Source organism: Alexandromys fortis, unplaced genomic scaffold (genome assembly GCF_014885135.2).
Source record: "Alexandromys fortis isolate MF-2015 unplaced genomic scaffold, M_Fortis_MF-2015_v1.1 scaffold_83, whole genome shotgun sequence".
Lineage (NCBI taxonomy): Eukaryota > Metazoa > Chordata > Mammalia > Rodentia > Cricetidae > Alexandromys > Alexandromys fortis.
Window position 1 is genome coordinate 6,518,997 of NW_026068001.1, and position 25,309 is coordinate 6,544,305.

General features: G+C 36.5%; 1 protein-coding gene across 6 annotated transcripts in view; it reads right to left on the bottom strand.

The window, feature by feature from the left end:
• The window catches only part of Usp9x (ubiquitin specific peptidase 9 X-linked), a 134,031-nt gene that overhangs the window by 20,154 nt on the left and 88,568 nt on the right, over nt 1-25,309 (bottom strand). For all 6 annotated transcript variants that reach the window (XM_050160766.1, XM_050160765.1, XM_050160769.1 and 3 more), the window contains 12 exons: nt 22,161-22,291; nt 21,684-21,962; nt 19,268-19,393; nt 17,641-17,766; nt 16,112-16,278; nt 13,944-14,052; nt 13,622-13,768; nt 12,218-12,364; nt 10,798-11,020; nt 8,169-8,389; nt 4,780-4,970; nt 539-712 (listed from right to left, as the gene is read on the bottom strand). In XM_050160766.1, the coding sequence (XP_050016723.1) occupies nt 539-712; nt 4,780-4,970; nt 8,169-8,389; nt 10,798-11,020; nt 12,218-12,364; nt 13,622-13,768; nt 13,944-14,052; nt 16,112-16,278; nt 17,641-17,766; nt 19,268-19,393; nt 21,684-21,962; nt 22,161-22,291 (2,041 nt within the window). The remainder of the gene's footprint in view (nt 1-538; nt 713-4,779; nt 4,971-8,168; nt 8,390-10,797; nt 11,021-12,217; nt 12,365-13,621; nt 13,769-13,943; nt 14,053-16,111; nt 16,279-17,640; nt 17,767-19,267; nt 19,394-21,683; nt 21,963-22,160; nt 22,292-25,309) is intronic.

A 25,309-nucleotide genomic window follows, 5' to 3' on the forward strand; every position in this document is an offset into this window, starting at 1 on the left:
TGTGATTTGATAGTAAGAAATGCCATGTTTATAAATTCATAATTTTTTAATTAAGTTTTATTTATTTATTCTAAGTATTATGTATCTGTGCCCTATGCATGCCTACACGTATTGTGTGCAAAATGATAAGAGGTGGAACTGTTTTACTGTTTTAAAAAGAAAATAACACCTCTAGCCAGTCATCTTCTAGGTGTATTTATATTACCATTTAGATTCTCTAAGATAAAAAGGAGAACTGAAAAGTAACATTTCTAGTCATATGCAAATTGTCATCTTTGTTCCTTAGGAATATATGAAAGAATTAAAAGCATAAAATAGTAAAATATTAAGCACAAGACAAAAGCACAAGGAATCAAGTTATTTAGCAACACCAAAACCACCCCAAAGTACTCAGATATTCATAATAATTTATGAAATTGTGGGAGTTGAATAAAATAATGACATTCTATTTTTATATTACACTAATAAGAATTTTATTCTTCTTAGCATATGATAGTATATGAAACTCTATTAGCTATGACACTCTATCACCACTTACCTATGTGGGCAGCCTTGGCAAATCTTCTGATCAGCAAAAGAACCTCCCAAGACTTTACTTAACATAGCGGGATGCCCCAAGGCTTTTAAAGCTTCATCTAAACTATCCACCAATGAATTAAAGAACTCTAAAGCATCATGTTGTTCACGAAGATTAACAGGTTCACCCCAAAGTCTGTGAAATGAATGCAATATATAACATGTAATATTCACAACAATACGAACATTTTATTTTCTAGGGTTGTAGGTAAGGCAATTATAACGACAGCATACTGAAACAACTACATGAAGAAGTAGGAAACATCACAAAAGTCCAGCACTTTACGTTGAAAGTGGTACTCCAGTGGCAAAGAACTGCCACAGAACTACTGGTATAGTTGATAGAGAGCATGGCTTTAAGAAGGGTGGTACCTTCAGATAATGTTATATACACAGGCATTTTGAAACCAGTTGTAGATGCTATTAAAATGAGGTAGTGGATCCAACAGTGATGTTTTCACTAAATTTTTGGATTACAGAGTTGTGTCTACCTTCATTAAACTGATTTTTTTCAAGTGAAAAAGATTTTTACAGTTAATCTATTTTCAGTGATCTGAGGACTTAAGTTAGACAAACTAATCTTAAAAACCAACTCACTCATACATACATACATACATATATATACATACATATGAAATTAATATAACCTTTTTGCCCTCTTTCAAGTTAAATCTGAATCTAATCACATGGAAACAATTATACAAACCTAACTGTGAGGTTCACTAGTACAGAGTAGAAAACAGCAAAGGCTTAGTGAGAGAGAAAATACCTAGTATTGTAGCATACGCCTACAATCTCAGTATTGAGGTGGCCATGCCAAGAAGATCCTGATTTCATGGCCAGGCTGGGCTATACACCAGTCTCAAATGATACCAAAAATCAAAACACCAAAATGAAAGTCATTAAAACAAAACAAAAAACAGAGAGAGAAAACTGTAATCAATAGACAAATTGCAGCATAAAAAGGTGAGAATTCTTAGAATAACAGGATCAGAAATTTTGGATTTATAAAAGATTTATAAAGGCAGAAGAATAAAGTAGGGCTGGAGAGATGGGTCAGCGGTTAAGAGCATTGCCTGCTCTTCCAAAGGTCCTGAGTTCGATTCCCAGCAACCACATGGTGGCTCACAACCATCTATAATGAGGTCTGGTGCCCTCTTCTGGCCTTCAGGCATACACACAGAAAGAATATTGTATACATAATAAATAAATAAATAAATATAAAAAAAAAAGAATAAAGTAGAGTAAAAAACGAATGAATAGTCAGTCTGTAAAGTTAGAAGATGGGTGTTCTGGTGAAAAAAGTGTAACTGGTGGTACATACAAACTTCCAGTATTGACTGAGTAGGGACTTAATTAGGGAAATATAAGAAACTGGAATTGTTCTTGTTGCTGAGTGTCAAAAAAATAAAAAAAAAAAAAAATCCTTAAGGGGAAGGGGAAAAAAATACAAGGGGAAACCTCACTCTGCCAGAAGCAGGGAGGACAGATAACCCTCTAGGTTTCTTTCTTCTTCTTTTTTAAACTTTTCCTCCCTCCTTCCTTCCTTTCTTATGTATACAATATTCTGTCTGTGTGTATGCCTGCAGGCCAGAAGAGGGCACCAGACCCCATTACAGATGGTTGTGGGCCACCATGTGGTTGCTGGGAATTGAACTCAGGACCTTTGGAAGAGCAGGCAATGCTCTAAACCTGTGAGCCATCTCTCCAGCCCCTCCCTCTAGGTTTCTTCTGTCAGCTGCCTGAAGGTCCCCTGGAAGAGCTATACTTTCCTTTGTTGGGGATGGGAGTTAGGGCCCTTGGATGTGCTAGGCAAGTGTGCAACCAGACTAATTAATCGCAACACCAACACCTTGAAGCAGCACTATATAAAAAACAAGCTATCTTGCTATCAATCAAGAGTGCAGTGTTTCTTTTTCTCCTTTTGTTTTCTTTGGAACTCAATTTCTTTGTGTAGCCCTGACTGTCCTGGAACTCAATCTGTAGAATAGGTTGAACTAAAAACTGAAGAGATCTACTAGCCTCTGCTCCTGAGTGCTAGGATTAAAGGTGTGCGTCACTGCCACCACTGCCACCAACCACCACCTGGAGAGTTCAGTGTTTCTTTACCTGAGTTTTGTAGGTATTGACTGAAAAACATGAACTAAAGCTTAAGAAAAAACCAACCAACCAACCAAACAAACAAAAACAAAACCCAAACCAATCGCAAGAAGTCAATTCCCAAGAGCAGTAGCACATTTATGCTGTCTTTACTGTAAAACCATAGGAAGTATGATATGGGTAGCATAACAGTCGGTGAGGCAGTGTCTCACCATCTGTAATAAATTACAAGACCGTTCACAACAAAGGATTGTTACTAAAGGACCAAGTCTGGTTCTGTCTGTTTTTATTCCTTCTGTTCATGGATTTTGCTCCTATACACAATCCAGCACTGGTGGGTCTCTATCACCCCTTCCTCCTTCAAATGTCTTGGACTTTTAATCTTGGACTTTAAATCTTTAAAATTACACTAAAAAAAACCCATTTTCTGGATAAACTGTCAGTTGTAAAGATTTCATTGCTGTTACCATCAGAGAAGAGGAAGACAAACATCATGTATCAACTTTTCATGGAGGTAAACATGGAGGCACACCACCCCATCTAGTAGCCTCCATGAAAAACAAACAAACAAAACAAAAAACAAGGCACCACCACGTGGCAGAGCATAAAAAAGGAATATGGGTTAATTTAAAATGTAGGATCAAGTTAGTAATAAGCCTGAGCTAGTAGCTGACTATTTACAATTAATATAAGCCTCTGTGGTAATTAGGAAGCAGCTTCTAGGACAGGAAAACTCCACCTGTAACGGGGTGGTATATCAAATACCCTTCATTATCAGGTATTTTACATTATAATTCACAACAGTAGCATGTTATGAAGTACCAACTGAATAAAATTTTAGAGCTGGGAAAGGTGACAGGAACATGAACTGTATTAAAGGGTATTACTAACTTTATTAAATGCATTAGGAAAGTTGAGGTGCGCCCTTGTTAGAGGAGGTGTCACTGGGGGTGGGCAGTGAAAAAGGTTTCAACAGAGTCTCTCTTAATCTGTCTGCTGCCTGTAGATCAGGATCTAAAGCTCTCAGCTACTACTCCAGCACCATGACTGTCTGCTCCCCACCATGATAATGGACTGACCATCTGAAACTGTGAGTAAGCCCAATCAAATGTTTTCTTTTATAAGAGTTGCCTTGGTCATGGGGTCTCCTCACAGAAATAAAACAGTAACTAAGACATCAAAAAAAGAGATATGCATTAAAATATCACATAGAATCCCACAATCTGTTTAAATTTTAACATCAAAAATAAAACAGCCGTCCTTCCCTATTGGGAAATATTTTAAGATATGTTACTTTTGTTTATGCTGCGTTTGTTTAACTCTGTGAAGCTGTGTTACTGTGCCTGTCTGAAACACCTAATGGTCAAATAAAGAGCTGACTGGCCAATAGCAAGGAAAGAGCAGGGATAGGTGGGGGTGGCAGGCAAAGAGTATAAAGAAAAAGAAAATCAATGAAAGAGAGGAGCAAGACATCAGGGACCAGCCATGGAGTCAAGAGTGAAAGTTAAGATTTATAGAAGAAAAGGAAAAAGGCCAGAGGCGAATGGTAGACGGAATAATTTAAGCCAAGCTAAGGTCAGGCACTCTTTTTTTTCAGGCACTCTTTTTTTTTTTAAATTTATTTTTTTGATTTATTTATTTACTGTGCATACAACATTCTGCCTCCATGTATGCCTGCAAGCCAAAGGAGGGCGCCAGATCTCATTACAGATGGTTGTGAGCCACCATGTGGTTGCTGGGAATTGAACTCAGGACCTCTGGAAGAGCAGCCAGTGCTCTTAACTGCTGAGCCATATCTTCAGCCCAGGCCAGGCACTCTTTAAGAATAAGCCTCCATGTGATTTATTTGGGAGCTGGGTGGTGGGCTCCCCAAAAAGTAAAAAGAGTAAAACATAACCGGACATTTCTCTCATTATGACAGTCATAGGGAAAAACTATGGACTCTTATGGGCAAAAAGAAGAAAACAGTCTAAGGATAGCTGGAGTGTAACTATTGCTTAAAATCTCAACATAAAAATATCTGAAGATATGTATTTTAGGAATATGAACTATTCATCAAGTTTTAAGATGTGTTTTATGACTGACTATCCATCCATACTTTACCTGAACTGTTTCCAAAACCCTCTTGGCACATAGTATTGTAGTCGAGAAGCAGCTAAATGCCCAAAGATAACCTGAAGGTGTCTTAGAACACCAATATTGTACTCTTTTCTATCTTCTGTTTTACTCAGTGCTGGTTTATCTTCGAATTGTTGAGGATATCCAAACACATCATCCCTGGGATCAACATTGCTCTAGAAACCAAAAAGATATCATTAGTGAACTAATCAGAAGTGTAGTAAAATAAGTCGAGATAAATTCCAATTAGTGAACATATATATACTTTTGATTCCAAAAGCACTTAATTTTCAAAAGGTGTATACATTTTAATGTATTACTTTATAGTATTACTTATTTCTGCCACTTTACAATGAGAATATACACATTAATAGTTGTAAAAGAATGAAGCTAAAGCCTCCTTAATATTAGTTTAAAAAATCATTTCACTGTTTTAGCAGTAACCCATATAATTACCTTAATAAATAAATGTGATTATAAAAAAAAAACCTCGGGGCTGGAGAGATGGCTCAGAGGTTAAGAGCATTGCCTGCTCTTCCAAAGGTCCCCAGTTCAATTCCCAGCAACCACATGGTGGCTCACAACCATCTGTAATTGGGTCTGGTGCCCTCTTCTGGCCTTCAGGCATACACACAGAATATTGCATACATAATAAATAAATAAATAAATAAATAAATAACCCCAGCTCATTCTCACCAAGTCCTAAAAGTTAGAGCTAAAACATCAAAAATCTTCAAGGAAAAATCTTCAAGACATAGTAATTGGTAATGATTTCTTACTATGACATCAAAGGTACAAGCAACATGAAAATCGACAAGTTGGATGGATCTCAGGAAAATGAAAAAGTTTTGCATGAATACACTGCCAAGAGAGGCAGCTAATTTAGTGTGGGAGAAAAATGGAAAATCACTTATCTGATGAAGAAGATACCCAGAATATATAGGACTCTTGAAACTCATAATTCAAATTTTAAAATGCAAAAGAGCTGGCAATTCCAGCACTTAGGAGGCAGAAGCAGGAAGACTTCAAGTATGAGGTAATTCTGATCTACATAGCAAGTTGCAGGCCAGCCAGAACTACATATAATTAGACCCTCAATAAAAAAAAATAAAAAAGCAGCAAGATTTAAAGAGGTTTTCTTCAAAGATGTTCTACCTTTTAAACTCAACTAGAATACCTATTCTGCTAAGAACTAAAAGCAGGGTCTAAGAGATTTCTGTGTATTCATGCTCATAATTATAAGCATGAGCTAAAATGAGGAAGCTATCCAAGTGTATGTGACAGATGAAGGATAAACAAAATGTGCTACGTACAGCCAGTAAAAAGTATTATCCTCTAGCAGGAGGAAGCTCACAAGTTACAGGTCAGTCTGTACTATTCTCAAACAAAACGAAACAACCAAAAAAAAAAAAAAAACCTCATCAGTCACAGAAGGGCAAATATTGTATAATTCCACTTATATGAGGCACTTAAGAGTAGTCAAATTTATATAGGGAAAAAAGTCACTGTCAAGGACTGTTGCCAAGGTTGAAAGTTCTTTAATGGATATAGAGTTTCACTTTAAAAAAATTATTTATTATGTATATAGTGTTCTGGGCACCAGATCTCAGATCTCATTATAGATGGGTGTGAGACATCATGTGGTTGCTGGGAATTGAACTCAGGACCTCTAGAACAGCAGACAGTTCTCTTAACCTCTGAGCCATCTCTCCAGCCCCAGAGTTTCACTTTTCTAAGATAAAAAGTTTTGGATATGGTGGTAATGATGCACAACAATAAGTGCATTTAATACAATTTAACTGTACAGTAAAACATGGTTAAGATCAGTGTATTGTAAAACCTTGGAAAATAAATAGTAGAGTTGAGTACTGCAGAATGTGCCTGAAGTCCCAGCTACTTGTGCAGATCACTTGAGCCCAGCCCAGGAGTTAAAAATGGGCAACCTGGGCAAAACAGTCAGATCCTTAACAAAAACAAATAGGGGTAAAAGAAATAACATGAAAATTGCCAAGGTTCAAAATCATGAGAGCCACAAAGGAAAACTTATAGTTCAGTGGATATTTTGTGTTTGACCTTTGATATAGGAATAGACAATATGTAGGGTCCTAGCCAGGTTTGGATATAAGCACCCCCTATGAAGCTTTTGTAAAAAGTAAAAATACTCAGTCCCCAATCCCTGGATCATTTAAGTCTAGTATGTCTGGGAAGAGTTGGTTTAGAAGACCCAGAAGTGGTAAACTGTTTATTTAAAACAAATCCAATTTTCCTGAATGAAGGGAAGAAAAGAAGAAATATCCAAAAACATTTACAAAAAGAATAGTATACTTGGGCTTCTCACTTCAATTCCCACTAACACTACAAACAGGGATAGATAAAACATTTAAAAAAAGACATAGGGTGGGTATAGACATGACCCAACTTCAGTACTGCCACATTCTCTTCTTTGAAAACAGGCATCCTACCTAAGTATCTGCTCTGGCTACTTTACAGGCAGCTTAAAAAAGCCTTGTCATAACAAGATCATGTGAAAAATATTTAAAGTAGAGAAGAGTTTTAAGTAGGTAGAGATATGATTGGGATGGGGGATGGTATATAAGAAAAATCATGTAACCACAGAAAAAAACAGCCTAGCATGGCATATACACTATAATACTGGCACCTGCAAGACTCAAGCTGGAGACCTTCAGAGGCTAGCTTGAACAGCATAGCAGGAATATCCCCTCAAAAATCATGGACACAAAAATGGGAAAAAAAGAAAAGTGAATATGATTTTTAAGTTGTGTGACCCAAGACAATTCTTTGTCCAATGTGGACCAGAAAACCAAAAGGGTAGTCATTGCTGACTTAAACTAGTCAAAGTTCAACTTTTATCAAATTCTACATAAAGAAGATGCATTGGAGGTAGTCCAAGTGGGAGAGGCCAAGCTAATGCCAACTTTTACAGTTTTGACAGTCTAAGGAAGGAAAATACACCAGAAATAGCTCTTCATATCCACTGACAGCATTTGTGGCTTCATGAAGGTCAATATTGGGAGGAAAACTGATTCTGTACCACACATGTACAGACTTTTAGAAATATTTTCTATGTAATACAACAACAACATAGCACTGACACTAAAGTGTTATATAAAATCTACAGATAACCTAAAGAAAGGAAAAGGATTTGTATAGGGTCTATTCAAACTACTTGTAAATGCTAATAAGTGAATTTTGATCTCCTGGGGTGGGGGTGAGGGAATCTGGAAGGGGATCCTGGACCAATCTCTTGTGGAAACTGGTGACTATACTAGTCTCCCTCAGTCGCCTTTGGGAGAATGGTATCAGTTATTAGAATTTCAAACACAGAAAAAACAAGTACTATATGCAAAATTTACCTCATTGTCCTGCTTCTCATCCCCAGAAGTATCATCATCTACATCACTACCTGTGCCTTCAATTGCAAGAATACCGTTCCTGATGGAGGGAATCATATAGAGCTGCTGAATCACGGAATTCATATAACAAGTAGCACCGGCATTTTTCAGCCCCACAAATCCTTTAGGTGGGCGAGGTCCTACAGGTGGCAGGTATTCCCACTCAGTAAGTGCTTCACAAGCTGAAAAATAAAGAGTTTTATAGCATAAGCATGAATCATTTTGTCTTTTTCAAGCTCTGTTAAACTGTCAAAACAGTTGACACTATTACCTGTGCAGCCATTGGAGTTAGGGCTCTCACTTGGCATGTTTTCTACTAATAAATGCATTTAAGACAGATAGCGACCCACCAATCTAAAATACTATTTGTTTTTGAGACAGGTTCGCATGTAGCCAGACTGGCCTGGAACTATTGATGCAACCCAGGATAATCTTGCTTTTATCACCCCAGGGATTGGATTACAAGTATGCACCACCATGCCTACTTTATATAGTATGAGGAAATGAAAGTCACTGCATTCTACCATCTGAGCCACATCTCTGACTCCAACGAACTCCGTATTTTTAATCTGGTGCTGCTTCTATGGCAGTCTCTGATATATTCACATATGATGGGATACAGCTAACATTTCCTTGTTCAGTTTGGTTTTATCTATATACTATTCAGTCATTATTTACTTTTTGAAAATTTTTATTAATGTGTATGTTTGTGTATACATGTAAGCCAGAGATATGTGTAAAACCCCCGGAGTTGGAGATATAGGTATTTGTGAGCCACTCAATGTGGATGCTGAGAACCAACCTAAGGATCTCTACAATAGTAGTAAGCGTTCTTAACCATTGAGCTATCTTTCCACCCCATTATTTTTACTTTATATACATCACAATACATGATGGTTCGCTCAGCTTTAATGAAATAAAACTTATTCATGTTTGTGGTTTCAATAATCCCAAATAGCCAGAATTTATGTCCTAGTCCTGACACTTGCAAATACAGTTAAAACTAGCTCTGCTTATTTTTTCACACCATGTTATTTTAAGGAGCAAATCAGATGGTAGATATATATCAGCTGTATCAAGTGGAAAACAAAGTGACAAGGGATTAGAGAGATGGCTCAGCGGTAACTGCTCTTCCAGAGGACCTGAACACACAGAGAAGATATAAATGATGATATGGCTATCAAAAATGCCAGAATAGATGGTCAGAAATATACTTTTTTAGCACTTGTTAGCTTTCATTTTAGACAGAGCCTTGGAATGCAGTCCTAGCTGTCTTGGAATTTGCATGCAGGTCAGTATGGCCCTTTTGAATGACACGTACCTCATAGTTTGGGCCATTTGAACTTGGTCCCCAGTTTGCAGCACCATTTGGTTACGTTTACAAGGTGTGGCATTATTAGAGGAAATATGTTACTTGGGGCAGGCTCTGAGGTTTCAGAAATTATGTGCTATTTCCAGTTCATTCTGTTTCCTGTTTGCAGTTCCAGGATGTGAGCTCTTCTAATGTTCCTACCTGTTGCCATACTTTCTGGCTGAGATTTATCCCTCTGAAAATGTTAGCCCAAATAAACCTTTCCTCCTGTAAGTTGTCTTGTTCATTGTGTTTTATCATAGTAATAGAAAAGTAACTAATACAAACAGGTTGGCTTCAAACTCATAGCAAACCTTCCAGATACTGAGATTACAGGTGTGTATTGCCATACCCAATTCATACTTAAAATTTAACATGCAAATGTATTACTCAAAAGGAAAATACCTCTCCATTAAGCTTAAAAAAATTTCATCTTACTATATTTAAATTTGCTAGAATAGCTAAATGTCTAATTTTAAGGTACTTTTAACAACCGTGTTTTCTATTCTGGGATACAATGTAATAATAAAATCATTTTGCAGACTTTTCAAAGATCTATATAGTGCTGAGGATTTATGTGTTGTATAGTATATATTCTGATTGAGCAATCTATTGATCTAACATATCGATCTATCTATATCTATGTGAAGAAACATGTATTTAACCCCAGCATTTGGAAGGCAAGATCTCTTATGAGTTTGTATTCAATCAGGACTCCATAGTTAAATGTCTTAAAAGAAAAAAAAAATCAAGTCAGATGGGTGGTGGTGGTGCACACTTTTTAACCTGGAACTCAGGAAGCAGAGGCAGGCAGGTCTCTGAGTTTGAGGCCAGCCTGGTCTAACAAAGCGAGTTCCAGGACAGACAGGGCTACACAGAGAAATCCTGTCTCAAAAAAAAAAAAAAAAAACAAAAAACAAAAACCCGAAACAAAACACAATACAACAACAAGAACAAATGTGAATTCATTTCTCTATGAATGCCTGATAAGACTCTTGAGTCATGAGATTTAGATTTTGGTTGCATTTACTAAGGCTACTGACTACAATGAAGATAGATTATATTTCAGATTTGAGAGATGACATTTAGTTTACCAACTACTTGCACTTGTACCTGTTTCCATATATCTATTTGCTAAAAATCTCAAGATTGGTTACTAACAAAAATATGAAGATGTTTGTAAAAAAGAAAAGAATTTAAAAGAATCATCTCCACAATTTTATGTTTTAATGTACTTACTAGTTATTGCTGTACCAATGTAATACATTTCAGTCAAAGAATCTACTATCTGTTTGAGGTTTCTCACACAGCCAACAGCTAATGCTACAAGTAACTCAAAACCAGCATTAATCGTAGCTGGTGAACCACAGACAGGAATAGCCTGTTCAGCTGGGAGCTCTCCATTTCTCATATACTGCAGGTAAACATTGGATGCAGGAAAGATGAAATCGTCGATTAATTCCTAAACAGTTGAAAGAAAGAATACATATTAGTAATGACATATTCTGAATTTATCTTTTTTTTAAGATTTATTTATTATGTATACAACACTCTGCCTCAATGTATGCCCATATACTAGAGGAGTGTGCCAGATCTCATTACAGATGGTTGTGAGCCACCATGTGGTTGCTGGGAATTGAACTCAGGACCTCTGAAGAGCAGCCAGTGCTCTTAACCTCTGAGCCATCTCTCCAGCCCCCTTGAATTTATCTTTTAAGAAAATCATTTTAAAGTTTATTACAACTTAAGACTTTCTTACATCACAGAAAACATAGTGGGACTTCTAGTGAAAATATCCTAATTTTAAAAACTCTTTACCTACGCAACCTATTTCTTACTTATTTTTAGGTATTAAGACAGAGCTGATTGCTATAGTATCATTTATATTTACTCAGAATCTACATAGCCCAGCCTGAATTTGAACTCCGAGATCGTAGTGCCTGGCTCTACTTTACATTTACTTTAAAAATCAAATGGTTATCAATATAAGAAAACTTTGACTGAAATTATACTAAAATGACATTTTATCACCTAAATTACCCTGTTAAAAAACTTAAAGAATTAATATAAGCGGGGCAGTGGTGGTGTACTCCTTTAATCCCAGCACATGGGAAGCAGAGGCAGGGGAATCTGTGTGAGTTCAGAGGCCAGCCTGGTCTACAAAGTGAGTTCCAGGACAGCTAGGATGGTTACACAAAGAAACCCTGTCTTGAAAATTGAGAAAAACAATTTATATATGATGTAGTCTTAACAAAACAGAGGTAGGCAAATCTAAGTTCTAGGCCAGCCTGCTCTAACATAACAAATTCCAGGATAGTCAAATCTACTATATAGAGAAACCTTGTCTTAGAAAACAAAACAAAGAAAAAGGGACTTAGGACTTAGTTCAGATTTTTCAGAAAAGAAAAATTAAGTAACACTTTACACTGACATTTTATATGCATATAGAAACATGCCTAGAAATCTGACATGGCTACTGGAAGACATAACTGCTTTACATTATCTAAACAAACACTGCAACCTTGGTAAAGATTCTTAAAAGATAGGTTTTATAAAAGCTAACGATAACACATCAAAGACTTAATACTATCAATCAGATTCAATGACAACACTTACAAGGATAGAATATGTAGTTTAAAATCCAGAACACAGAACTTACTTTAATGAGATTAGCACCTCCCTTTTCACAACCAATATGAAACTTTTTCTCAGGAGTCTGAAAAGCCAGTAGCTCTTTTGTAACCCCAAGGTGTCCTTCCAAGATTGTCTCTTCAATACCTGTTTCACCTGTTCTTTTAACATCATCCTGCCAAAGGGGAAAAAAAAAAATCCAATGATGAACTTATGAAATGGAAGAATCTGAACAAGACAGCTAAAAGAACGTGAGACTATTTTAAACTTTTCCAGTCAAGCAAGTTAAAATTATCTTGAAATTTCTAGAAATATGCTTTATGGATTTCTAGAAGAAATGCTAATCTGAAGGCTAAAATCTGCTGTAGTTTGGATGTGAAATGTGCCCTATAGGCTCCTATATTTAAACACTTGGTCCCCAGCTGCTAGTGGTATTTGGGACACTTGAAAAATCTTCAGGAGGTAGAATCCTCCTGGAGGAAATATATTAGTTACTAGAAGGATGTGTTTGTTGGCTTCACCCTATCTGGTTCTTTAGTTTAAGTATGATGATTGGTCAGCTTTCTGTTTCTGCTGCCATACTGTTTTTGATGTGGACACTTAAACCCCCTCACCCTTGTAGATCTCCCTTATAGATCACCTCAGAAATAAAATTTTATACAAATTTTCAAGAGTTATAATCAAAATTAAGTGTATCTGACTACTTTTGGGGGGAATGCCAGCATTTTATTTATTCGTTCTCCTCTCCCTCCCTCTAAACAGGGTTTCTCTGTGTAGCTTTTGCTGTCCAGGAACTTGCTCTGCAGACCAGGCTCACCTCAAACTCACAGAGATCCACCTGTCTCTGCCTCTCTAAGGCTGGGATTAAAGGTGTGCGCCACCACCACCAGGACAGCATTTTCTTTAAATGAAAATTTGCTGAAAGGTAAAAAAGCTAAAACTGCAGCTGAACCTAGAGTATGCCAAATCTTCCCCACTACCTTACTATGTAGCCTCAATTCATACAAATGTGCTTGCTTCTGCACCTACTAGGTTTAAAAGCATGTGCCATCATGCTCAGCTTTTTATGTATGTGTTCTCTGTCTGTAGGTATGCCTGGCATTCCAAATGAGGGCATCAGATCTCATTACCGATGGTTGTAAGCTGCTAAGTGGTTGCTGGGAATTGAACTCAGGAGCTCAGGAAGAGCAGCCAGTGCTCTTAACCACTGAGCCATCTCTCCAGCCCATGTATTCTAAATTCTTAAGCACACATTTTCTGTAAGTAGTAATGCATTCATTCTGTAAAGCACAACCCAACAACACAATGCATGTTCTTTGGTTCTGTTTTAGTTTAGATTTATTCACTTCACCAAAATGTTCTAAACTATGAACCATTATTAATGAAGCATTTAACAATGATAAAAACAAACATAGCTTTAATTGTGACTTACCCTAATTCTTTTAAGCCAATCAATTTCATTATTGAGAAGAACTTCAGCATTGGGTACATTAATATTACTGTTGTAAGCATAATTAAGAAGGTGCCGTAAAAGGGTAAAGTAGTCGCCTGAATGTTTAGCCCTCTCTCTGGCTGTGCTCTGAAAATGGGAAAATACAGTATGTTCATGCTTGGAATTTCTTTTATACAAAACCCTGAGTCTTACTGATTAAGTATAGATTGCCCTAACCGATACAAGCTAAATTCACAAATTCCTGAATATCCTAGTTGAAGGAATTAGTTACACTAGTAAACATTTTTTTTAAGTGTCTTACCCCCAAAACAGTGAAGAGCAGAGTAATAAAGAAAAGTAGAGGCCTGTGTCCCATGCAACATCTGGTGCACATTAAGAAGAATTGCTCCTGTGCTACTTGACGAACCGTTCTGAAATGGAAATTATTAAGATCATAAAGTAATATTCACTTAAGCAATCATAAAAAATACATAAGTAAATAAGTTTACCACAGCAAGTCCAAGGCTGAGACCAAACACTGTTTCTGAACAGGTTTCAAACTCTTATAGGTAGAAAATGCTCTATAGCAAGTCCTAAAACATCCACCACCAAGTGCATTTTATATGGGGTCAAAGGGAATTATGTTATCAGAGAAAGGATATTGCTGTAGGTAGTACTGTTGTACTGGTTCCAAAAGCATGGCCCCCAGATGAGCAACATCAGTATCACCTGGAAACTTGTTAGAAGTGCCAGTTCTCAAATCTGATGAGAAATGGTGGTAGGCCTGGCCAAGAATGTGCCAACGAATCTTTCAGGTGATTAAGATATTCTCTAAGGACAAAGTATTTATACAGTATGTTTTCTAAGGGGACTAATGACATTATGGGAATTTTTATCTAACAATTATGGCTCAATCTTTCACCTAAGTTTACATACTACATAAACTTCATGGGGAGCAGAGACAACTCTTTGACATGGTGCTTCTAGAACCTCAAAGAGCTGAGACACAGTATGTGTCCAAGAACCAGTTACAATTAAATCAATGACAATAAAACTTTCAGATTTGGGCCTAAATTTAAAATTTAAGATTTGAGCATTCCCTAATTCAAAAATCTTTCCTTCAATACCAGCATGCAAATGCATTATTATATGGAACTAAATGTACAGAGTTGTCCAATCATCGTAAAGTTTTCTCAAAGAGGCAGCATGCTTTTCCTGTTCTGTTTGGATTCCATGTTTCTGGGTTTCTCTCTCCCCACCTCCCATCACCCCCTTCCTTCCTTCCTTCCTTCCTTCCTTCCTTCCTTCCTTCCTTCCTTCCTTCCTTCCTTCCTTCCTTCCTTCCTTCCTTCCTTCCTTCCTTTCTCCCTCCCTCCCTCCCTCCCTCTATCTCTCTCTCTTTCTTTTGGAGACAGGGTTTCTCTGTGTAGTCCTAAAACTCACTCTGTGGATAAGGCTGCCCTCAGGATCTGCCTGTCTCTGCCTTCTGAGTACTGAAAACAAAGATGTATGCTACCACTGCCTGGTTGAAAGAGTTTCTTTCTCTTTTTTTTTTTTAAACTTCATCTTTATTTATTCATTATTTATTTTTAATTAAAAATTTTCACCTCCTCCCTTTCTCCCATTTCCCTCCCCCTAGCCCCCTCCCCCTCCCTCTCCAGTCCAAAGAGCCAGGGTTCCCTGCCCTGTGGGAAGTCCAAGGACCTCCCCCCTCCATCCAGGTCTAGGAAGGTGAGCATCCAAACAGACTAGGCTCCCACAAAGCTAGTACATGCAGTAGGAACAAAACCCAGTGACATTGTCCTTGGCTTCTCAGTCAGCCCTCATTGTCCAACACGTTCAGAGAGTAAGAAAGAGTTTCTTAACTGGCCAGACAGACTGTGTTCAAGAAAATTACTTAAGGTTTTTTTCTTATCAGTATATTTTCACTTGATACTACACTGTATCACATTAGTGTGCTGTCAGGAGTAGGCAAGTTGAACCTGACTCATTAACATGTAACAGCAACACCTACTAGTTTTTTTGTGGTTGTTTTATGAGACATAGCCTCACTATGTAGTCCTTGTTGTCTTGGAACTTGAGATGTAGAGCAACCTAGTCTCAAATTCACAATGGTATCCATGCCTCTGCCTCCAGAGTGCTGAGATTAAAGGTGTGAGCCCACCATACCTGGCCTAATTAGTTTTATAATTTACTTACATGTGAAAAATCAGACTAAGACTAATATAAATGGATGGAAACCATTTTCTACAAATTTGAATGCCTTAAAGTTGAATGACTTACATAAAAAGCAGCTTGAAACATTACTGTTACTGATTAAATGCTCTTGAGATAAAAAAATGAGGGATTTATGCTAAGTAATTAATAAATGAAAATTTCTTCAACATTAATGTACTGTGGAGAGTATTTGGTTTCTCTGATACCTTGTAGTAACATAAACTTGACTCTACTTAAAAAAATGAAGCTTCTTAAACATAAAAACAAACTTACTTGCTGTGACAGTGCAATAGTAAGTCAATAATGAATGTCTGCCAAGCCTTTTCTTTACTTAGAGCATCTAAGGCTGTTGGAATCAAGGCGAAACACAATGTCATCACTTCCAATGCTTCACAGCAAACTTGTTCATCTTCCAAGTCTGGCTCGTTGCCTGCATTGGTCTGTAAAATTATATTAGAAAACAAATTACTTAAAGATTCTTTTAAAGAAAAACCATATGTAACATGAAAGTCTAAGGGGAGATTCCTGATTAGGGGCTGGGGAACAGAGAGAACAAGAAAGGGAGGAGGAAGGGAAGAAACAACAAAAAACAAATTTTGCTTACAAAGTGAAATAAAAAAATCTAATGCTTTATAAATTCATTTAAAAAGTGCTTAAGAGGAAAATATGACTTTAAAAACTTAAGCGTTTAAAATTTACCTACGCATTAAATTACATGGTCCTTCTTTTTATTCATACCTCTTGAGGCCTTTTGGAATAATTTGGAAATGAAAATAAAGTCTACTATCAATACTTTGCTGTGACTCAAAAAGGGTTAAAGATATATACTAAATATATATAATCATTAACCATTTTCTAGTAAGAAGCTTCTGAAGACCAACATCAACCATTCTTTTTCCTGTGAGCCACAGTAGGTTAAAATAGGTCTATTATCTAGCTTTTCTACTGTGCAATTAAAAAAAAAAATCAATCTCCTTGGACAATTGTTCAGTAAGGGTTTCAAAAATCTTCCTAACCCCAAATATGCGGTGATTTTATTGAAAAGTCAATACTATAGTAATGTGAATGAACTAGGCTTTCAATTATTTTGCTGAATGAATACTGAGGACTATACCAAACAGATAATATGGGAACATACAAACAGTAAAAAGGACAATGAGTTTGATACAAAGGGGAAGTTCTACTGAGTCAGTGAGTCAGTCCTTACTATTCAACTTTTTCTTAAGAATGTAGCAGTGTGGGCTGGAGAGTTGGCTCAGCAGTTAAAGAGCATTGTTGCTCTTATAGAGGAACAAGGTCCAATTTATAGCACTTGCGTGGTGGCTTTCAGCTGTCTATAATTCCAGTGCTAGGGGATCCAACACCCTCTTCTGACCCCTGAGAGAAGTAGGCATTCATGGCACATATATGTGCATGAAGGCAAAATACTCATACGCATAATAAAATAAAACTAAAAACCAAAACAAAACCCCCAAAGAATGCAGTAGTATTCAAGGGATAGGTAGGTATACATGACAGAACCGTAACTTAATATAGGACTGAAAGATAATGAAAAAACAAATGTGAAAAAAATTCTTTGAGATAGTCTCACTTCAGTGAAAACAGAAAAATCTCTTTTAATTTTAAAGCAGCCTCACAGGATTAAATTCTTTATTTTCAAAGTAAATATTCAATTATAGCTGCAATTGTTACTATGAAAGTGATTGGATATTTTAAAATGAATACAGTATAAGTATAGTCATATACATAATTCACTAACATTCATTTTTATATAAGGGATATATTTCTCTTATAATTCTTACCTTCTCATAAATTTTTGTGATTTCTTCATTTGGGCTGAATACCAGCTGTAATCCTCCACATCCTGATGTCCAAATAATTTTTTGTATAGCTCTAATTACACAAATATCAGGCATATATCTTGAGGCCTATAAAAATAATAATTAAAACTGTTGTTTAGACTATTAGTGCTGATCATCACAAAAATGACAATGATTGCACTCCCAGGTTTTTACAACAGAAAAAGTCAAATACTTGTATAGAATTTTCACAGCAGTTTTATTCATATCTAAAAAAAGGGAGAAAAAACCCCAAATAGACAAAGTATGGCACATTCATAATGGGATATATACAGGTTTATTTTATATATAAAAGATATATTTCTAAGTGTATGCATATTTGTATTTGTGTGTGTGTTTTGAGACAGCCTATGTAGCTCTGGCTGTCCTGGAGGTCTCTATGTATACAAGGCTGGCCTAGAACTCAGAGATCCAACCTGCCTCTGCCTCCCAAGTACTGGGACTAAAGGCATGTGTCACCACAACCAGTTTATAACAGGATAATATTTAACAAAAACGAATTAACTAAGGAGTCTTAGAACACTGGCAATTCACAAAAGTCATTAACTTGTTTTTATTTAATTCATTTTTTGATCCAGTCTTGCTAGCCTTCTTGTTATTCTTCTGCTTCAGCATCCCAAGTGTTGGGATTACAGGCATATGATCCAAATGAATAAAATTCGAGAAAAATGAAAACCCTCTTAGCAAGTCACGCTGACTCACACCTTTAGTCTCAGCACTCAGGAGGCAGAAACAGGAGGGATCTTTGAGTTCTGTCAGCCTGGTCTACACAAAGTGAGTTCCAGGACAGCTGGGACTGTTACATAGAGAAACCCTGCCTTGAAAAGCAAAGCAACAAAGAACAAAACAAAAGATTCTTTCATCAGGACAGAAAAATTACTGGTTACCTGGGACTAGTGCCTGGAAAGAATGGTTTGAAAAACAAAACAAAACACAAACAACAACAAAACAAAACAAAAAAAACACAAGGAAGAATTACAGAACTATTCTGTCTTAGGGCTATAGGTGTAAAACCCTGGATCTGATCTTGAGATCCAATGGCAAAGAAAAAAATATTCTGTGTAGTGCTTATATTTTAAGAAGTATTGGGGCTGGAGAGATGGCTCAGAGGTTAAGAGCACTGGCTGCTCTTCCAAAGATCCTGAGTTCAATTCCCAGCAACCACATGTACTGAGATCTGGCGCCCTCCTCTGGCGTGCGGGCATACATGGAGGCAGAATGTTGTATACATAATAAATAAATAAATCTTAAAAAAAAAGTATCAGCTGTACACTTTGAAAGAATGCTGTCTATTATACAAAAAGCTGATGAAAAATATTGCACTAAAATTAAGTTGACGTTAGGAAAACATTATCTAAACTGAACCAGGCAAAACACATGTAATAAAATAAAAATTAAAGAAAATTTGGAGTAACACTTAAGACAAGTAAACATTATATGTGTGTGTTACTGCACAAAATTATAATACTATAAAGTAATTTGCATATTTATATAGAAATAATTTTGTGCAGTAACACTATGACACAAGTACACACACACACGTACGTATATTACTTTTAACAATACTAACCTCATCAGAAATCTGCTGAGCAAGACGAACAGACACATTTCTAAGCATGCATTCAGATGACGGGTTAGGAATGCTCTGAAGGGCACTTTGTAGCACCACTGCTTGATCATGAGTTACTTGGTTGACCTGAAAAAATAAAAAGTTAAAACATTGAGTATTCTGTATATAACTTCATCCAAACATTTGTACCCTACTCATCAATTTAAAATGATTCCCTTAAGATGTTTTCTTTCCGCAGTAATACACAAAGCACTCCACTTTGCCAATATGGCATCCAAGTAGCACCAATTTCTATACAATCCCTTATTGTAGATTAATCTAACCCATGTCTCTAAGAACAGATCAACTTCAATCTCATCTAAAGATACAGCAAATCATGACTATGTTTCGTACCTGTGCACCCTTTGGGTAGACCCTGCTCATCATCTCCAGTTATCAAATTCTACTTTGCAAGTGAGAAAAATTACAACTATTAAAAAAGCCTAACATACAAAGAATAGTGGTATTTTTACTTAACAGTATACTAAGATTTTCAATGAACAAGAGGCATATGAAGTAGTTTGAGTAATTCTGACTTTGATTTCTAATTTCTTTGTATTGTTAATGTTTAAGATATCCCTACACTAAGTTTTTAACTGTCCACAAATACTTGACAATTACCTTAATACCTTAATATCCGGAACTGGCAAATGGCATATTCTCAAAGTATTATAGAAGAGATGGAAAAGGAAGCATGTTACTGGCTTTTGTGTATATTGTATACATCATTAAGTAGTCATGTCATAAATTAAAGTATGAATCTGTTTTCATCCTAACAAGAGCCCTTTCCTCATTGGGTGAGATACAGGATCCCAACTAAACTCTTGGCCTTCCTCATGTTGCTTAAGCTACCCAGAACCACTCTTTCCTTTTTAACCTATCAAGAATTACTTCAAAATATATATAGTATGTATGTATATACAAAATATATATAGCATATATGTATGTATCTATATACATACTTAATTTTAGTCATTTTTATCTTTTGTATAAAGTTTGCTCCTTTCTTTTAGTTTCGTATACTATTATGGCCTTAAACTGGTGATCCTCCTGTTTTAGCTTTCTAAATGATGAGACTACAAACTTCCACCACACCTGGTTGCTTTACAGAAAACTTGTAACATATGAAAGTGGTCAGAATAAAATAATACAATTATCTCCAAGGTACTCATTATTCTGCAAGTATTGTCAATTACCTAATTACTCCTTCTCATTTTCTATCTCTATTGCTCTTTACTCTAGGATTGCTGTTAGGGAAATTCTGGGTATCATGAAACTACATTGGGCAGTGGTGGTGCACACCTTTAATCCCAGCACTCGGGAGGCAGAGTCAGGTGGATCTCTGTGAGTTCCGAGGCCAGCCTGGTCGACAGAGCTAGTTCCAGGACAGTCAGGGTCACATAGAGAAACCCTGTCTTGAAAAACCAAAACAGAGACCCTCCAAACAAAAACAACAAAATATCCCAGAAACTAAAAACCAGCAACAACAAGAACAATTATATATCATAATCACCAACATTCCACTCCTCCCCTATTAAGACATAAGTAATTTCTAAAAACAAAACTTTCTTCAGACTTTTGTAAAGAGAGGGTCTGTAGCCTAGGCTGGCCTTGAATATGTAATAATCCTCTTGCCTCTATCCCCCAAAGACTTTTGACTTCTTTCAGCAATTAATTAAATATTATTAAAAATCAACATACTGAAGAGATGGTTCAAGAGACTAAGAGCACTGGTTCTTCTTCCAAAGGGCGGGGTTCAATTCCTAGCACCCACACGGCAGTTCACAACTGTCTGTAACTCCAGTTCTAGGGAATCTGATACCCTTGAACATAAACTCAGGCAAAAAAACCCCAATGTACACTAATAATCAAATCTTCAAAAAAATTAAATTCATAGTTTGACCTTTAACTAGGCATCAAACTCTAGTTTATCTTGAGAATTTCACCAAAATAAAGATGCTATCCAAGCAAAAACAGAATGACAACTTCATAAATGGAGTTTAAGCAAATGAAGGTGAGAAAGAAAACTGGTAAGAGGCTAAATCAACTACAACTCAACACCACTGGTATCTTGTCTCCTTGACAGAAGTTAAAAATTCATTACATGTGAGATTTTTTTTTAGGTTTACAGTGAGAGCCAAACAAAACTCAAATGGTCAGAAAAGAACTGAAGGAACCACCCTCCAAAATAGTAATGAAGCCAGTGAAGAGCTAGTATACTTTTAATACAAATACAGTCATAAGATACCCACTGGAAAGAAAACTTCAACACTGAATCAAAGTTGAACTTTAAAATCGCTGAGAAATTTAATCTTAAAAATTATATCTACTATTAGAAATTTTAAAAGCAAAGCAAAACCAAACAAGTCTGTATTACCGATGTCATGGGATTTCCGCCTTCTACACCTGGCTGACAAGCTTCTGCCACAGCCCGAACATGGCCATAGCCAATAGCAGTTAGTAACAGTTTGGCTATTTTAAGAGCATTGAGGTAGGCACCCCTTCGAGTTTCCATATCTGCATTTGGTAGGAAGTTATTTCTGGTTAGCATACTCAGGACAAGGGGTAGACCACCACTTTTCAAGAAGTGAAGCTGAAAATCAGAGGAATCATCCCCCAGGGGTGCACCAGCAGGCATTAACAAGGCATAGACTACCTGAAAATAAAAGGGGGAAGGGGAAAAGAAAAGGATTGCATTAAAAGGAATTTAAAACATAACCTCCATATCAAAGACTAAGACATTCCTGACTATTTTAAAACCATCTAATCTTATCCACATTCTTCATAGTAACACATCAAAGATCAATGTCAAGATCAAGACTCAAATTCAAAATGTAAAAGACAAAAAACTAACCTCTGTTAGGTATAGCACTTGTGAGGCAGAAGGACCAAAGAAGAGTGAGTCAAGAGATGGACTAAGGCTGCTTTCTCCAAGTTTGGCATGGTCCAAACAAATAGCTCTTAATTTTTCTATTGTTGTACTATCTGTAAGGGAGAGAAAGATAGAGAAAGCATAGTCTGAAATAAAACGCAATTTACATCTTTATCACTTCTAATATTTTCAAAAGCATGGAACAGCAAACAATTCAGTTGAGGTATACATTCAGTTAAGCTTCTATAACACAGAACCTTATTTGAGTTGATTTAAAAAGCAACCAAATAAGAGAGAAACAAAACACCAACCTAGGCTTTTTAATTACCCAAGGAAACAGTCTCTCATCCCAGGAGCCTCTATTCAGCTGCAGGAGACCAATTTAAAACAAAACAGAAACAACAACAAAAAACACTTCCAAAGGAACGGTTCTTTCCTACAAATTTACTGCTTACCTAATGACATTACATTATTTCCTACCTAGTTTGTTTCACTGAGTGATAGATATAACTGTACCCAAGAAACTGAACCTTAAGACTGAAGAGGAGCCTGGCACATGGTGCATACCTTTAATCTCAGTGCAGAGGCAGAGGCAAGCAAGTCTGTGAGTTTGAGGACAGCTAGAGGTATACAGTGATACTCTATCTCAAACAAATAATCAAAAATCTTGAATGTAGGATGGAACCAAAAGGTAAGACTGAAGAAATGAGCTCATTTAAGCTCATTCAGTAGGTAAATGTCCTTGCCACCAAACTGATGGATAACCTGAGTTCAATTCATATAACTCACATGGTGGTATGAGGAAATTTCTGAGCCACATAATCTCTGACTATTCTCTGACCACCACATAAACACTGTGTTATCTACACAAAAAATGAATATATAAATTTAACAAATGTTAAAAGAAAAAAGTTTAAGGCCTGGGGCTGGAGAGATGGCTCATTATCCTGCTCTTCCAAAGGTCCCGAGTTTAAACCCACATGGTGGCTCACAACCATCTGCAATGAGATCTGATGCCCTCTTCTGGTCTGCAGTCATAAATGTAGACAGAATATGGTATACATAATAAATAAATAAATCTTTAAAGTTTAAGGCCAAGTGTGGTGGTGCATGCCTTAAGTCCCAATGCTCAGGAGGTAGAGGCAGCCAAAGAGTTCTAGGCTAGCATAGTCTACATAGAAAGCTCAATGTCAGCCAGAAATATTCAGCAAAACCCTGTCACAAAAAGTTCAAAAGTAAGCAACAAATGCTAAACAAATCATTTAATGCTGTTGGCTTACAGTTTATCTCTCTGAAGAGTCTGAACCAAAGGACTGCTTTGTGGTGTGTGCATATACACACCTAAATAATTTTAGGTCCCTGATCGTATACAAATTTTAATTATAAAATATGGATGGGAAAAAATTAATCTGCCCATAATCTTGTCATCAAGGGTAATTTATTTTTTTTTTAAAGAAAAAGAAGGACCATTTTATCAGTGCTTAAAAGAATAACCTCAGAACAGGCAAGCTTGTAAAACCTCAGCAGCTACCTGAAGGAGGCAAATGAGGAAGAAAAAAAAAGTTATGCAATTTAAGCTGTCATAGAGGTCAGACATGCGGTAAACAACAAGCTACACGCAGGGAGGGAAGCTTTAGAGAAAGATTTAAGAAAGCCCAAGTGTTAAGGAAAGCATGTTTAGAAAAGAAGTAAAGGAAAACTTATGTTTTCTTTGAGTAATTCAGAACAGTAAGCAGGCTTTTAACCATACGTGTGGGCAGTTTGTAAGCTTCTACCTTAGGTTACTGTTTTCCCTCTAGTGTCTTTAAAGGATACCTAAATATAAGCAATTATATACCTAAAGCAATGCATTATTAAAAAAAAAGTAAATCCAACCAATTAGGGTGGTAGTAGCTTTTAATTCAAGCAATGAGGAGGCACAGGCAAGTGGATCTCTGTGAATTACAGGCCAGCAAAACCTACATAAAAAAAAAAACAAAAACAAAAAAAACCCAGGAAAACAAGGAGAATGAAGACCTTACAACAGACTTTGGCATATTTACATACTCTTTACATTAAACTCCTTGAAGGAAGTAGATCTTAAAAAGCAACTCATTCTGCTTTGTTATACATATTTATACATATATGTATAAAGCAATACATACTTTAACCAAATGCTGTTTCAAATTTAGAAATTATAGTTTGATTTTAAAAAGTTCATCAATCATGTAAGCTGTGTGAGTACACAATAACATTGTTCATGTGTAGAAGTCTGAATAAAACTTTTTGGAGTTAGTTTACTTGCTTCCATTTTTATGTGTTCTAGAGATGTAATTCAGGCCATCAGGTTTGTGTATTAAGTACCATTACCCACTAAGCCATCTTAATGGTCCAAATTTAGGTACTAGATCTTGATTTCATTAAAAAAAAAAAAAAAAAAAGGCAGCCTTGACTTTTTTTTTTGTTTTATTTTGTTTTTGCCTGACCTTACTGGCTCACTGTCTCCATCTGGTGACAGGAAGTTCAAATCACAAGCTCAAGGCTTTGGTGTGGGTTTCTATTTTTAAACTATGTTGTGGAGGTTGAACCTGCACACACAAAGCAAAAACTGTCATAGGCAGGTCAGGACTAAATTGAATTGAGGAGTCTAAGCTGGTAATCTATTATGTAAATTTACTCTGTCCTATAGTAACCAGACAACAAAGTTGCTTATGTCAGAACATGGTGTTTACTTTAGAAAACAATGGTTAAGAGAAGCACAAGATCGCTTCAAAAATTATGTGGACGAATTAAATGATACATTAAGCCAAAGATGTGAAAAGAAGAGGAAGCAAACACTATAGAACTGTCAATATTATCCAAGGTGGGCCGGGTGGTGGTGCAGAGACAGCCAAATCTGTAAGTTCGAGGCCAGTCTCTTCTTCTACTGTGAGAGTGGGTTCCAGAAATCAAATTCGGGTTTTTAAGACTAGTGACAAGCACCTTTAGCTGCTGAGCCATCTTACCGGTCCTAGGCAATCGGGTTCTACAAATGGCCATGGTACATATTTTAGGGTTTGGAACCACATGGTCTGTTACTCAGTTCTTGGCTGCTGATTGACAAAAAATTGCAAACAATATATGAATGAATGAGTGTGGTCGTACACCAGCAA